This window comes from Apteryx mantelli, unplaced genomic scaffold (genome assembly GCF_036417845.1).
Source record: "Apteryx mantelli isolate bAptMan1 unplaced genomic scaffold, bAptMan1.hap1 HAP1_SCAFFOLD_20, whole genome shotgun sequence".
NCBI classification, from domain to species: Eukaryota; Metazoa; Chordata; class Aves; order Apterygiformes; family Apterygidae; genus Apteryx; species Apteryx mantelli.
In genome coordinates, this window is record NW_027118553.1 from 9792917 (window position 1) to 9805760 (window position 12844).

General features: G+C 52.3%; 1 protein-coding gene across 1 annotated transcript; it reads right to left on the minus strand.

Moving 5' to 3' along the window:
- Positions 1 to 7040: 7040 nt before the first annotated feature.
- LOC136996012 (olfactory receptor 14A16-like) lies at positions 7041 to 7952 on the minus strand. Its single transcript, XM_067317007.1, has one exon. It carries the CDS (start codon positions 7950 to 7952, stop codon positions 7041 to 7043), a length of 912 nt encoding a protein of 303 aa, XP_067173108.1.
- Positions 7953 to 12844: the final 4892 nt, after the last annotated feature.

Genomic DNA, 12844 nt, shown 5'->3' on the forward strand with positions numbered 1-12844 from the left:
TTCTGGGGTTGGTGAGTGTGCCGGGAGGAGGGATTGAAACCTGCAGAACTCCACAGCAACATAGAGATGCAACTAATAAGTCAAGCAGAAGTAGTTAATAATCTTGCACACCGTCTCACACTAAATGAGATGCTCACTGCCAGCTGGGCGTTAGCGTGCTGGCAGCTCTTTGGAGGAGTGAAGGCCTTGTGGAGAGGTGGTCTTTGGAGATGGGCAGGTGTGTTCTTGGGACATGACCATCAAGGGGCTGATGCCTTTGTGTGCCGGATCCCTGTAGAGAAGCAGTCGCTTTGAGTAGGCAAGCCAAGGGAAGAGCGCCCTGCGAGGCCGGCGCAACCCTTGTCTCCCTTCCCATTGGAGTCTCTGCAAGTTCCTGCACCATCCTGCTGCAGTGTGAGCTTTGTGTGCTGCAGCAAGGAAACAAGAGCGCACCCTTCGTGTAGGCATCAGTGTGCCAGGTGTGGTGTGGTTAGGTGCTGCCACTGGTGACACTGGCAAGGCGCTGTTTATCACTGAGCTTTGGGTGGGTGTGAGGAGCCCCACTTAAACCTAGATGCATTGCTCAGAGTAGGTATAGTCAAGGGAGTGGTGGTGAGCACAGCCATCCTCCAGACGGCCTCCCGGCTTTCGGGCAAGCATTGAGGACTCTGTGTGCTCAAAGCATATATATCCTGGTGATGTCACTTACTCCATAGCAGCTGATAGGCCAGAGCCAGGTTCATGATTGCACTGTTGATTCTGAGATCGGTTCTTCCTGAGTACCTTGTAGGCCAGCAGCAGGCACAGGTTCGTTAAAGTGGCTGGGAGGCCACTTCCGTCTAAGCAGCTGATAGGCCATCAGGAAGAACACGGTGTGAAGATGAATGCAAAGTCATTCTGTCTCTGAAGATGGTAGGCCAGGAACAAGCTCATAGTTTGTATTTTGCTTGCCAGGTGTCTTCTGCCTCAACATCTGGCACTCCAGAATCAGAGACAACTCAACTTTGTGCTTGTAGATCACTTCTGCCTGAGCACCTGATGGGCCAGCAGCAGGCACATGGCTGGGATGCTGATTTTGAGGACACTGTTCCCCAAACACCTCTCAGCATCATTGACACCTGCATGTGGACGGTGAAGCAGGACACCCTCGGGCCTTTCCTTTTTGGGGCGATGTTTGTCCTGGCCCACTTTCACCCAGAGGCCATGGTCGACAGCCTGCTGCAGAAAAGTCTGCCTATGGACAGGTATGTGCTGTCCTGCACCTCCTTCCAGAGGTCCTCCCAGTGTTCCTGCAGCAGATCAACTCCCCACTGGGGAAGGAGATGCCTTTTTCTCCAGTGAGCACCTGGGGAAGGCTGTTCCTCAAGGGGCAAGGCAGTGATGACAACCCTTGCAGGTAAGGAGCAGAAGGGGCAAAAGAAGGGGTTGGCTTTAGTTCACAAACCAAAGCTGTGTTTGTTCACAGCAGTGTGAGACCACTTTGGCCTTTTCTCCATGGAAAAAGATTGTAATGGTTGTTTGAACATGTTTTTCCATGGAGGAACGTGGCATAATTGAGCTCCCTTGGCTTGTGCTGAGTGGTGTCATTTCATTTCCTCGGAGGCAGAAGCAGATCGTTTCTGGGAGCAAACTTCCTCCCAGCCTGATGGCCTTGCTGGGAGCCGGGCTCTCGATCGTGGTGGAGCCTGTGCTGACAGGAGAGGAGCTCTGGGCTGGCCTGCATAGGAACTGCTGCAGATCCTGGCAGATCTTGGGGTGCTGCATTTTTATGCCCTAAAGGCTTTGCTTGTGTAGTTGGTGGCCTTGCAAGGTGTGCCTGACTGTCCTGCTTGTGCTGTGCTGCCTCTGTGGGCAGCAGTGCTTGGTCTGCTCAAGGTACCCACAGCTATGGATTAGGCCATGGCGTGGTCCTTTGTCCCTGAAAACCTCCACCCCCAGCCTGGGGGCCCTCCCCAGGTGCCTTCCTCATAGAACTGTGGTACACTGCTCATGTTTTTGCTCTTAAAGCATAGGAGAAAATTGACGCTGCCTATCGTCTGCAAGTTATACTTTGTAAAACGCTTTTTAGAAGAGCCTTTAGCTATTCCCTGGGGTTTTTAACATTGAGTACGTCAGGGATTGGGATTTTCTCATGCTGTAAGTTGCTTTGGAGCATCAAAAAGGAAGAAAAGGCCAGCGTTCTTAGCTTTGCACACTGCTGGTCTATAAACTTTCATTTCCATGTACTTTGCTTTTTTCTTAAAGAAGATTTCTTAGGAGTGCTCAAGACACACCTTCCTAAAATCTTCTCTTGCTTGAGATGTATCTTTTCTTTCTTTTTCCTCTCTCCTCTTTCCTCTCTCCTCTCTCCTCCCCTCCCCTCTCCTTTCTTCTCCTCCCATTCCACCTCATTGCATCCCTTCCCTTCCCATTAAATTCCATTGAATCCATTCCATTCCATTCTGTTTCATTCTGTTCCATTCCATTCCAGACCATTTTGTTCCATTCCATTCCTTCCTTTCATTTCCATTCCATTCCCTTCAGTCCCATTCCATTCTTTTCCTCTCCATTCCATCCCATTCGCTTCCTTTCCATTATATTCCATTCCATGACAAACAGCAGCCCTGTGCCTGGCACTGGCCTATCAGGGACGCAGGCAGAAGTGACGTCACAAGCACAAGCAGCAGCCATGGGCCTCCCACTGGCCTACCTGGTACTGGTACTGAGGCAGAAGTGACCTCAAAGTCAGCATCCGACCCAGCTGCCTTCTGCTGACCTAGAGGGTACTGAGGCAGAAGTGACATCCTAAGCACACCCAGAGCCATGTATCTGCTGGTGGCCCATCAGGGACTGAGGCCAAAGTGCCCTCAGGATATTACTGAAAGCTATGTGTCTGCGGTTGGCCTATGAGGACTGAGGAGAAAGTGACCTCACAAGCACAAACAGCAGCAATATGTGCCTCTATCTGGCCTATCAGGTCCCTGGGCAGAAATGACCTCACAATTAGCTTTGAAGCCATTCACCTCCTGCTTCCCTGTCTGCTACTTAGGCAGAAGTGACCTCAAAGGCACAAACAGCAGAGCACGGATCAGCAATGTGCAATATCCTTTGCTCACGGCAATCCATGCCCTGCCATCAGTTCCTGATCCACCTTAGGAATGGTGCAACGTTGGGGACCCTTCTGGTCCTTCTCTTTCTGACTCTGGAAAGGGCAATAAATGGAAGGAACAGCCCCTTGGGGATGGGGCAGCTTTACCATTCCCTGGGAAGGAGATGACCCTGTTCTTCAACACAGTCCCGTCTCCTCTCTTCCCTGGGCTGCCAGGACCAATGGGAGCTGTGAGGACCTCTCTACCCTGCTCTGAGCTGCAGGATGTGCTTTCCCCTTCCACAGTTTGTCACTCGCCTCTTAGTTCCTTCTGGGATTCATTTACTAGCTGCTGCAGGGGTGCCAGGTCCCAGCAGGGTGCACTGACGGAGATGTTGTAGGGCAAGGTGGCTTTTGGCCATAACACTGGGCTTTTGGGAGGCTGCAAAGTGATCACTGATGTGTCACTCCTTCAGCTTGGCTTGGGAGAAGGAGCGTTTCATTTGTGTGTGTGATCGCTTAGCTCCCCTTAGGGTCTGTGGGCATTTTGGGATTGAAGGGATCTGTCGCAGAGAGCAGGGTGGCAGAGATAGCATGCAGGATGTGTGTCACTTTGAGGGCTCACCCCGGGAATGCTGGCCTCTGCCCTCTCAAAGGGCAGGGGCCCAGCCTGGTGGAGCCAGTGATCAAGCTGTGCAGGGCCATGAACACAAAGGGGTGGGAGAGCTCCGGTTTGCTTTAGCTGAGCCTGTGGCCCTGATCCTTTGGGCTCTGAGCAGCCACTGCTCCTGCCTGCAGCCTGCTTTGGGAGCCTGTGATGGGATTGCTGCTGGGGAGCCCGGACTGAACCGTTGGCCCTCCTCTGTGTCCCAGAGCAGGTCGTATGGCTAGCTTATAGTGAAGGAGGGTCTGCTCTGCAGCACTGAATTCATTAAATGTGAGTTGGCAGCACATGGGTCTCAGGGGCCTGGTGCCTCCGGTTCTGGGGTGCAGCGCTCTCCATTGAATAACAGCTGATCACTCCTGGTCTTTGAGATCTTACAGCGAAGAAAACCTAAGGGGCAGCCATGGGGAGCAGGGCTAGTAGAGAAAAGAAATCACCAAACTGAGGGATCAATCTGGGTGACTGCTGTTGTACAAAGGAAAAGGAGTATGGGATGCTGTAGGCACTAACAGGAGTAAGTTAACCAGAAAGGAGGCTTGGGTTATGTCCCAGACCTAGGTGTCTTCTCTTGCAGAGAAACATGGTGTTGCCTTCTCACCATGGGAGCACTGATAACTGGAACAGACATGTAATAACATGAGGTCAAGGACTGATAGTAGGCAATAATATTGCACTAAGCCTAAGATCTAAAGTTAGTCTAAATGTAACTCTATGTAATAACACTGGATGGGAAGCGGCACGTGGTTTTACAGTAGAGTGACATGGATACTACAGACACGGAAGGCAACAAAAGCCATTGTAAGGTGACATACGTTCTTGCCCAAATCAAGAAACAGACCTACTACTTAACTTCTCATATGACTGAAGAAATGATATGTTATTTTTGCACCATTTAATACATCAGTAACATTCAGAATAACCTGCCATCAACTAAACAACTTTCTCAAACAAAACACCGGGGTTACTCAACACCTGTCAGAAATTGGAAAATGCTTAGAAAAAGGAGAAGGAACAGTGATATATGATAATAATGAAGGGATTCAGTTGGCAAAAGTGAAAACCAGCCTTACTGAACATCATGGGTATGACGTCGTTAAAGATTGGTCACCCTAAGCTACCAGTGTATTGTGATTGATGTTATGTCCTCTGCTCATACTGTTAATGATCCCTGTGTTGATCCCCACCTCTCCCCACACTGGGGATTCATTCCCAGCCAGACAGTGGAACACTGGCCTCCCCCCAGCCCACTCCTCCCATGCCCCTTCCCCCTCTTGGGGGGCTGGAGCTGCACTGGCCCAGGCAAGCTGGCCAGCACCAGGGCTGGAATGGGCAACGGGGCTACGGGGTGCACAGAAGGCAGTGGAGCAGGGCGAGCAGCCCCACTTGGGGCCCTGTGGCTGGGTTGGGGAAAGCTTGAGGCTGCTGGGGCCAGCCAGGCTCCAGATGCTGCATGGATGTCAGCTCCATGCTGGGAACATCAGGGTTTCCTCCCTTTGCAGAGGAGCAGCCTGCGGTGGCGGACCCTCCGTCCAGCACTTGTGAGTGCATGTGGAGTGCTATGTCCAGTTGTGGCTCCCCCAGGCCAGAAAGACAGTGACAGATGGGAGTGAGAGCAGCAGAGGCCAAAACAACAGTTTGGGCCTGGAGCCTACCAGGCATAAGGAGATGCTGACAGACCTGGGTGTGTGCAGCCTGGAGAAGGGAAGGCTCAGGGGAGACCTTATTGCTCTTTACGGTGACCAAATGGGAGGGCGTAGAGAAATCAGAGCCACACTCTGGTAAAAGATGCACAGTGGAAGGACAAGAGGCAATGGGCACAAGCGGGAACATGGGACATCCCACTTGAAAGAAGGAAAAACATTTTCTCCTGAAGAGATCAAACGATGGACCAGCATCCCGGAGAGGTTGTGGGGATCTCCATCCTTGGAGCTTTTTCAAAATTTGTCTGGACAAGCCCATGAGAAGTCTGATCTACCTGAAGCTGTTTTGAGAAGGAGCTAGGAGTAGAGACCTACTAGAGACTAAAGCTCCCTCCCAGCCAAAATTATTCGTCAATACAATGGTTTTACGTGGAACTGAGGAGAATCACAGTGTAAGGGCGTCCCACCATGCAAAGTGTGAGGCATCCTTCTTCAGGGGTTTGTTCCCTGGCCTGTGCTCTACATCTGCTTTGGCCTGAGGAGAACAGTTTTGGCTTGCCTTCCAAGCATGATCTTGCTGGGCAGGCAGGGCGTGGTCAACGGCTCCAAGTGGAGGTGTGCACTGCAGGCCCTACGCGGGCTCAGAGGGCCCTCTCACCTTAGTGCCTTTCCCCAGGGGCCTGACTCTGCTCCACAAACACAGCAGTGTGTGCCCTACACTGCCTAGTCTTAGCCCTGAGGTGCTCCTCTCCCGGGCCCTTTCCAGCCCAGTCCCTCTCTACCTCCCCTGCCCTCTCCCCAGCCCACCCAGCAGAGCAACTCAGGCTGCGGGTGTCCCCACAGCAGTGCCCACCACAGGGTGCTGCAGAGCTCTGGGCACTCACACCACAGCCCCAGCCCCTCTGAAGGGCAGAGCAGCTCCAGGGGGCAGAGAGGGGTATGAGACACAGGTAGAAAGAAGTTTTCATTTATTCCTCCCCGCAACACAAATTGCTCCTTTGCTCTTCCCCCAGGACGTCTCTGCTTCCCAAAGAGTCTTTCCCCAGGTCAGTGTGTCCATGCTGGCCTGGCTGGCCATTCCTGCACCCCTCCCCTGTGCTCCCTGCAGGGTCCCAGGCTGGTGGTGCTGCTCTGCAGCGTGAGCGGGCTGTGGGGCCACAGGGTGACTCCGCACTGGATGAGCATCTGTCACCAGTCCTCTAATATATGAGACAGTCTCCAGCAGATACCTCTGGACCACTGACCCTCTCCACTGGCACTGGACACCAACAAGTGGGAGCTGAATCCAGCCTGAATCCCTTCGCACATCACCCTCTGAGCTCATGTTCCTTAGCCCATGGAAAAAGCAAGCACGGCAACAGGGCCTTCAGGGTGCAATGTCCTGAGCACATTCTGGGCTCCAGCTTTGGAAGAAGACCCCATTGTTCAGGCACTGTATTGAGCAAGTCCTCTTTTATTACGGAGATACTACTTGGGAGGCCAGCTCTGACACAGTGATAGGCAGATTTACAGAAGGCCTCTGGGTCAGACAGACGGGGTTTGTGCTTCTGGAGAAGTGGGAGGAATTCAAATAGTTGTGTACAAACATGATTATCACAAACAGAATGCACAAATCACAAGTTACGTGAGACAAATTGGAAATCAGTTGTGAGGAGAGATGGGCAGCTCATCACTGCTGAAACAGTACCAGCTAAATTAGTTTCTTCAGTGCATCCTTGAGCTCCTTGTTCCTCATGCTGTAGATGAGGGGGTTCACTGCTGGAGGCACCACTGCGTAAAGAACAGTCACCACCAGATCCAGAGCTGGGGAGGAGAGGGAAGGGGGCTTCAGGTAGGCAAACGTGACTGTGCTGACAAGCAAGGAGACTACAGCCAGGTGAGGGAGGCACGTGGAAAAGGCTTTATGCCGGCCCTGCTCAGAGGGGATCCTCAGCACAGCACTGAAGATCTGCACGTAGGACAGCACAATGAAAACAAAACACCCAAAGACTAAACAAAGACTAATGACAATAAGCCCAACTTCCCTGAGGTAGGAGTCTGAGCAGACGAGCTTGAGGATCTGGGGGATTTCACAGAAGAACTGGTCCACGGCATTACCTTGGCAGAGTGGTAGTGAAAATGTATCAGCAGTGTGCATCACAGCTTTGAGAAAAGCACTGGCCCAGGCAGCTGCTGCCATTTTGACACAGGTTCTGGTGTCCATGATGGCCCCATAGTGCAGGGGTCTGCAGATGGCCACAAAGCGGTCATAGGCCATGACAGTGAGGAGATAAAACTCTGCTGAATATAAGAAAAAGAGGAAAAAGACCTGGGCAACACATCCTGAGTAGGAAATGGCTCTTGTATCCCACAGAGAATTGGCCATGGATTTGGGGACAGTGATGGAGATGGAGCCGAGGTCCAGAACAGAGAGGTTGAGGAGGAAGAAGTACATGGGGGTGTGGAGGTGGTGGTCGCAGGCTACAGCTGTGATGATGAGGCTGTTGCCCAGGAGGGCAGCCAGGTAGATGCCCAGGAAGAGCACAAAGTGCAAGAGCTGCAGCTCCCGCGTGTCAGCGAATGGCAGGAGGAGGAACTCGTTGAGGGAGCTGCTGTTGCACATCACGCTCTCTCTGGGCATGGGGGACTGTTCAGAGAAGAAAAAAAGACGTTGAGCAGTAAGGAGAGACTTTTCAAGTACCCCCACCCCTGACCCTTCAAATGTTCCACTTCTCATACAGCCCCCCACATCGCCTCTCTCTTTGCTGATAGGATCTTTGTGCAACTATGCACTGGCTGAGTGTGCTGTGATGCAGAGATCTCATAGCAGAGGTGCTATGGGACAGCAGTGCCTTTCTGGAGGGCAGCTCACAGCCTGGCAGGACACCACAGGGAAACAGTCAAATGTCCTAAAGATGGGCTCTCCTTAAAAGGAGAATCAGCTCCACTCCCACCCTACGGATGGCATTTCCTGGAGCCTCACAGTTTAGTAAGGAGCTGGGGCAACCTCACTCCCGTGTGAGTTTTGTCCTCACTCCCAAGCAGACCCCTCTCTTGCACAACTTGCAGTGGTGGTGCCTGAGCTGCAGCTGAAACCTCAGAACCCCAGGGAACCCAAAAGCAAGAACAGGAGCAGCATGGAGAGGAGGGGAAAGAAGGAGCAACACCATGATCCTGCTGCCAAGGGAGGCAAGGAGAGAGAGAGGCAGATGGGCACTCAGGAAAGCCCTCACCTTACCAAGCTGGGCATGCTGCCTCACACCCGGAAACATTTGCAGGGCAGTCGCTCTCAGTCCCTTTGTCAGGCAGCACAAAATGAGCCTGTGGCAGGAGAGAGGCCCCTCTCCTCTGCTGGAGGTCTGGCTGCAGAGGAGGCGGCTCATGCCCAGGACCCCATGGCTGTCAGGGCATAGGCTCTGCTGGGTGGGAGAGGAGACATGGGGGGACTTGCTCAGAGGAAGGTGTCTGCATTGGAGGGACTGACAGTGACTGGCCCAAATCCATCCTCCCATGACGATTCTGTTCGCAGTTCCCTCTCATTCCCTGCCCATCGCTGCTGCCTGGAGCTGCTCCTGCTGGCAGCTCTTACTCTGTCCCAACATCTTTTCCTAGTCAGTGCTCACAGCCCCCATCCCACCCTGTGTGTGCTCACTTCTGCCCTGCAGAAACCTCCCGGATCAAGGCACTGTCCAGGGGCATCTCTGTGCATGCAGATCCTAAGGAGGAGGTCACATAAACCGCAGGGAGGCAAAAAAGGGCATGCTGATGCTGTTTGTAGGCTAAGATGGGGATGAAGTGGCTTCCTGAGGGTTCTCACAGACCTATTATTGTCTGAGAGTGAAGGTTTAGGACTCCCAGTTCTTGCTAAAGCAGAAAAGTCTTTCCTTCATTCTCCCTGCCAAAATTAGGAAACTGAAAGTGCAGACACCAGAAGGAAAGCTCCTTCTCTTGTAAGTAGCCCTTCTCTTGATCTCCGCTTCAAAAGACCCCTTCGACACATCCTGCGCATGAGCTAGAGCTGTGAGCAGCCCTGACCCATGCAGCACCCTCTCAGCAGGAGAATGAACCTGTCTGACAGGGGTCGGTCCTCTCACCCAGAGCTTCTCCCTGCAGTGCTGTGGGGAGTTCCCCAGGCAGGCTGAGTGCTGACCCTTGCAGGTAGCAGAGTCACTGCCCTGGGCACATAGCACCCCGGGGCACAGGGACACTGCTCTGAATCACGAATCTGGGCAGACCTGCATGCATGCCCTGGCTTCACACCCTTGCAGTGTCCCTGAGAGAAGGGAACAGGATGTCCTGTCTCTGTGACAGTGTGGCAGGGAATCACTGCTCTAAAACAGCTTCTCCTCTTATGCACTGGAGAAGCCGGGAGAGCGATCCTTAAAAAGCCTATCAGCCATGGGATGAGATAGGTTCAGAAGACTCCTCCAGGAACCTCAGTAGCATTCCCCTGCAGCCAGAGACTTACCGTGTCAGGAGCTGTGAAGATTCCTCCCACAATGAGCTCTCCTCTCTCCTCCCACTCCACACTGCTTTTCACTTCTTGCTGTCGTGTTTCATCTCATGTCAGCAGCAGCAGGCAGTGCCTGGAGCCCTGCTGCTCTTTGCAGAGGAGCTGCTCCTGCACACAGCTGTCTCTCAGCAGTGCTGTCAGGTTGCCATCAGCTCCCTCCATCATCGTAGCCTGACCCCACTCAGGAGCAGGGGCCCAGCTGAAGACATGAATTTCTCTGTCCCTTGTGCTCTCTCCTCCTGGGTAATGTTCACTGAGGCAAACCAAAGTAATCACCGATGATCCCTCTCTAAGCACTGAAGGAGGACTGATTACGGCATTGCAATTTGTCTCATCACAGGATGGTTATCTGCAAGAGGCAGAAATGTCCCACTCTGGAAGCCCCTATTCCCATCTCTTAACTAGGCAGGACACCTAGATGGCATCAGGAAGGGAGTTCATTTATCCATGGTTCAGATGTTGATTCAGATGAGTCAATTAAGGCATCTTATGCCAGATTAGAAGCCCCTGGGCTGGAGTGGGATTCAGATCCCTCCCGTGAACTCACCAACTTGGCTACACTGGGAACTCACGGCTTAGCCCCAGGGCAATAAGGCAGCACACCGGAATCAGAAGAAGGAGAGGCTGCGATGGAGGAATTTAGAACTATTGTCCAGGGTCATAGGAATGGTGTTAGGGAAGAAAAAGCTCCCTGAGGATTGACACTTGCAGGGGACATCAAGTGCATGAAGATGAGCTGCTACTGCTTCTGTAAGACTCAAAGAATAAAAAGGAAAATGTGGCCTCACTGCTAAATGGGACAGGGAATCTTGTAGCAGCAGATGCAGGTAGGTCTAAGCAACTCAACCCCTTGTTAGCTTCCGTTTCCACAAGCAAGGTCTCCCGGGCTGTTGTGCCTTGAGTCAGGACTCCAGAGGAGAAAAACAGCCAGCAGTGGACAGGGTTAGTGAGGGATTACTTGTGAGAACTCAAAGTATACAAGTCAGCGAGGTTGGATGGGCTGCAGCCGAGGATGCTGTGAGAGCTGACTGCTGTCCCTGCAAGGCCACTTGCTATCATCTTTGAAAGGTTGTGGAGATGGGGCAAAGTCCCAGTGACTGCAGAAAGGCAAATGTTACATCCATCTACAAAAAAGGGCAACAGGACAACCTGGGGAGCTGCAGGCAGTTCAGCCTCACTATGGTGAGGAGTGAGTCATTCAGCGAATCCTCTCAGATCACATTTCTGGGGACATGAAGGAGAAGAAGGTGCCTGGGAACACTTAGCATGGATTTACCCAGGGTAAATTGTGCCTCACCAACCAGACTGACTTCTATGAAAAAATAACTGTATTTGTGGATGGAGAAGAGTAAATGTCCTTTACCTAGACTTTAGCAAGGTGTTTGACACTATCTCCCACAATATTCTTGCATGCACGTTACGACATTACAGTCTAGAAGAGCAGACAATTGGATGGGTAAAAAGCTGCTTGGATGATCAGGCTGAGAGGGCAGTGGTGCATGGGTAGTACTCTTCCTGGAGGCCAGGGAGAAGTGGAGCACCACTGATCTCTCCAGGAACTTGTCCTCTTTATCATGTGTATTAGTGACACAGAGGAGGCAACACTCATGATGCTTGTGGATGACCCCAGACTGGAGGTGGGAGGGTCCAGTCCTATCCTTGAGGGCTGCCATTCAGAGCGACCAAGAGAGGCAGAAGGAATGGGCTGTCAGGAACCTCATGAAATTCAACAAGGACAAATGCCAGGACTTGCACCTGGAATAAACCAACACCCCACTGTGTTACAGGCTAGGCCCTGAGTGCCTGGGGAGGAGCTCTGTGGAAAAGGATGTGAGGGTGCTGGGGGACAGGAGGTAAACCATGAGCCAGCAGCGTTCCCTGGCAGCAAAGAAGGCCAGAAGCATCGTGGGCTGTGTGACCAGGAGCACAGCCAGGAGGTCAAGGGAAATAGGGATTGCCTTCTATTCATTATTCATTAGACCACACCTAGAACACTGCATCCAGGTTTGGGTTCCCAGAACAAGAAAGAGATTGATAACTGGGAGCGAGTCTGGCCGAGGGCCCTTACAATAGCTGGGGACCTGGAGCACTTGCTCTGTGAGTATTGGAACTTATGGCCCAGAGAGGCTGTGCAGTCTCCTCCCTTGCAGGTTTCCATGACCAGACTGGAAGAAACCCAGAGCAACCTGCTCTGACCCCAGAGATGACCCTGCTGTGAGCAAGCAGATTGGGCTAGAGACCTCCTGAGGTCCTTTCCACCCTGAAGGAGTCTGTGATTCTTCCCACTCTCAATCTTCTCCTGCTGATGTCAGGGAAAGCACGCAGGTGCCCTGTGACAGCAGAAGCAGGCCAGCTTTCTTGTCCTCGTCTAGACAGAATTGTTCAGATGCAGGGCTTCTTGGCAGGAACCCCCAAAACAGCCCTGGTCAATCCTTTCCTTCACTTCTAATCCCCCCCCCTTTTCTTTTTCTTTCCCTTCCCCACTTTTAAGTCTGTCTCTTTCACCATTCTGATCCCTTCCAATACCATCAGCCCACACCTGCTTACCCTTAACCCATTGGTGCCATTTCGCTTTTCTTTTCTTTTTATTTTGGTTTGACACAGAGGAGCTTAGGTCCAGAAGGATCTTGAGAAACTCAGGTGATTCACACAACAGATGCCTATGAAGAGAAGTGTCAAGCCCTGTGCCTAGGTGGGAATAACCCCGTCCACGAGGAGAGGTTCAGCGACATGGGCTTCTTTATGCTGCTGAAGTGGAGGTGAAGGACAGTAAAGTAGGAGCCTGTGACTGCTTGAAGGGGGGTTTCAGAGATGATGGAGCTTGTCTTGGTAGTGGGAAACAACATGAGGAGGAGAAAAAGCCACCAAGAGCAGCTTGTGGGGTTTAGCTGTGACATTAGGAAAAGCAAATGTCACTCGAAGGGTAGTGCTGTGGTGCTAGAGGTCACTCAGAGGGAGTCTGTGTTCAGTCCCTGGCTTGGTGTTTCAAGGAGAAGCAAGTG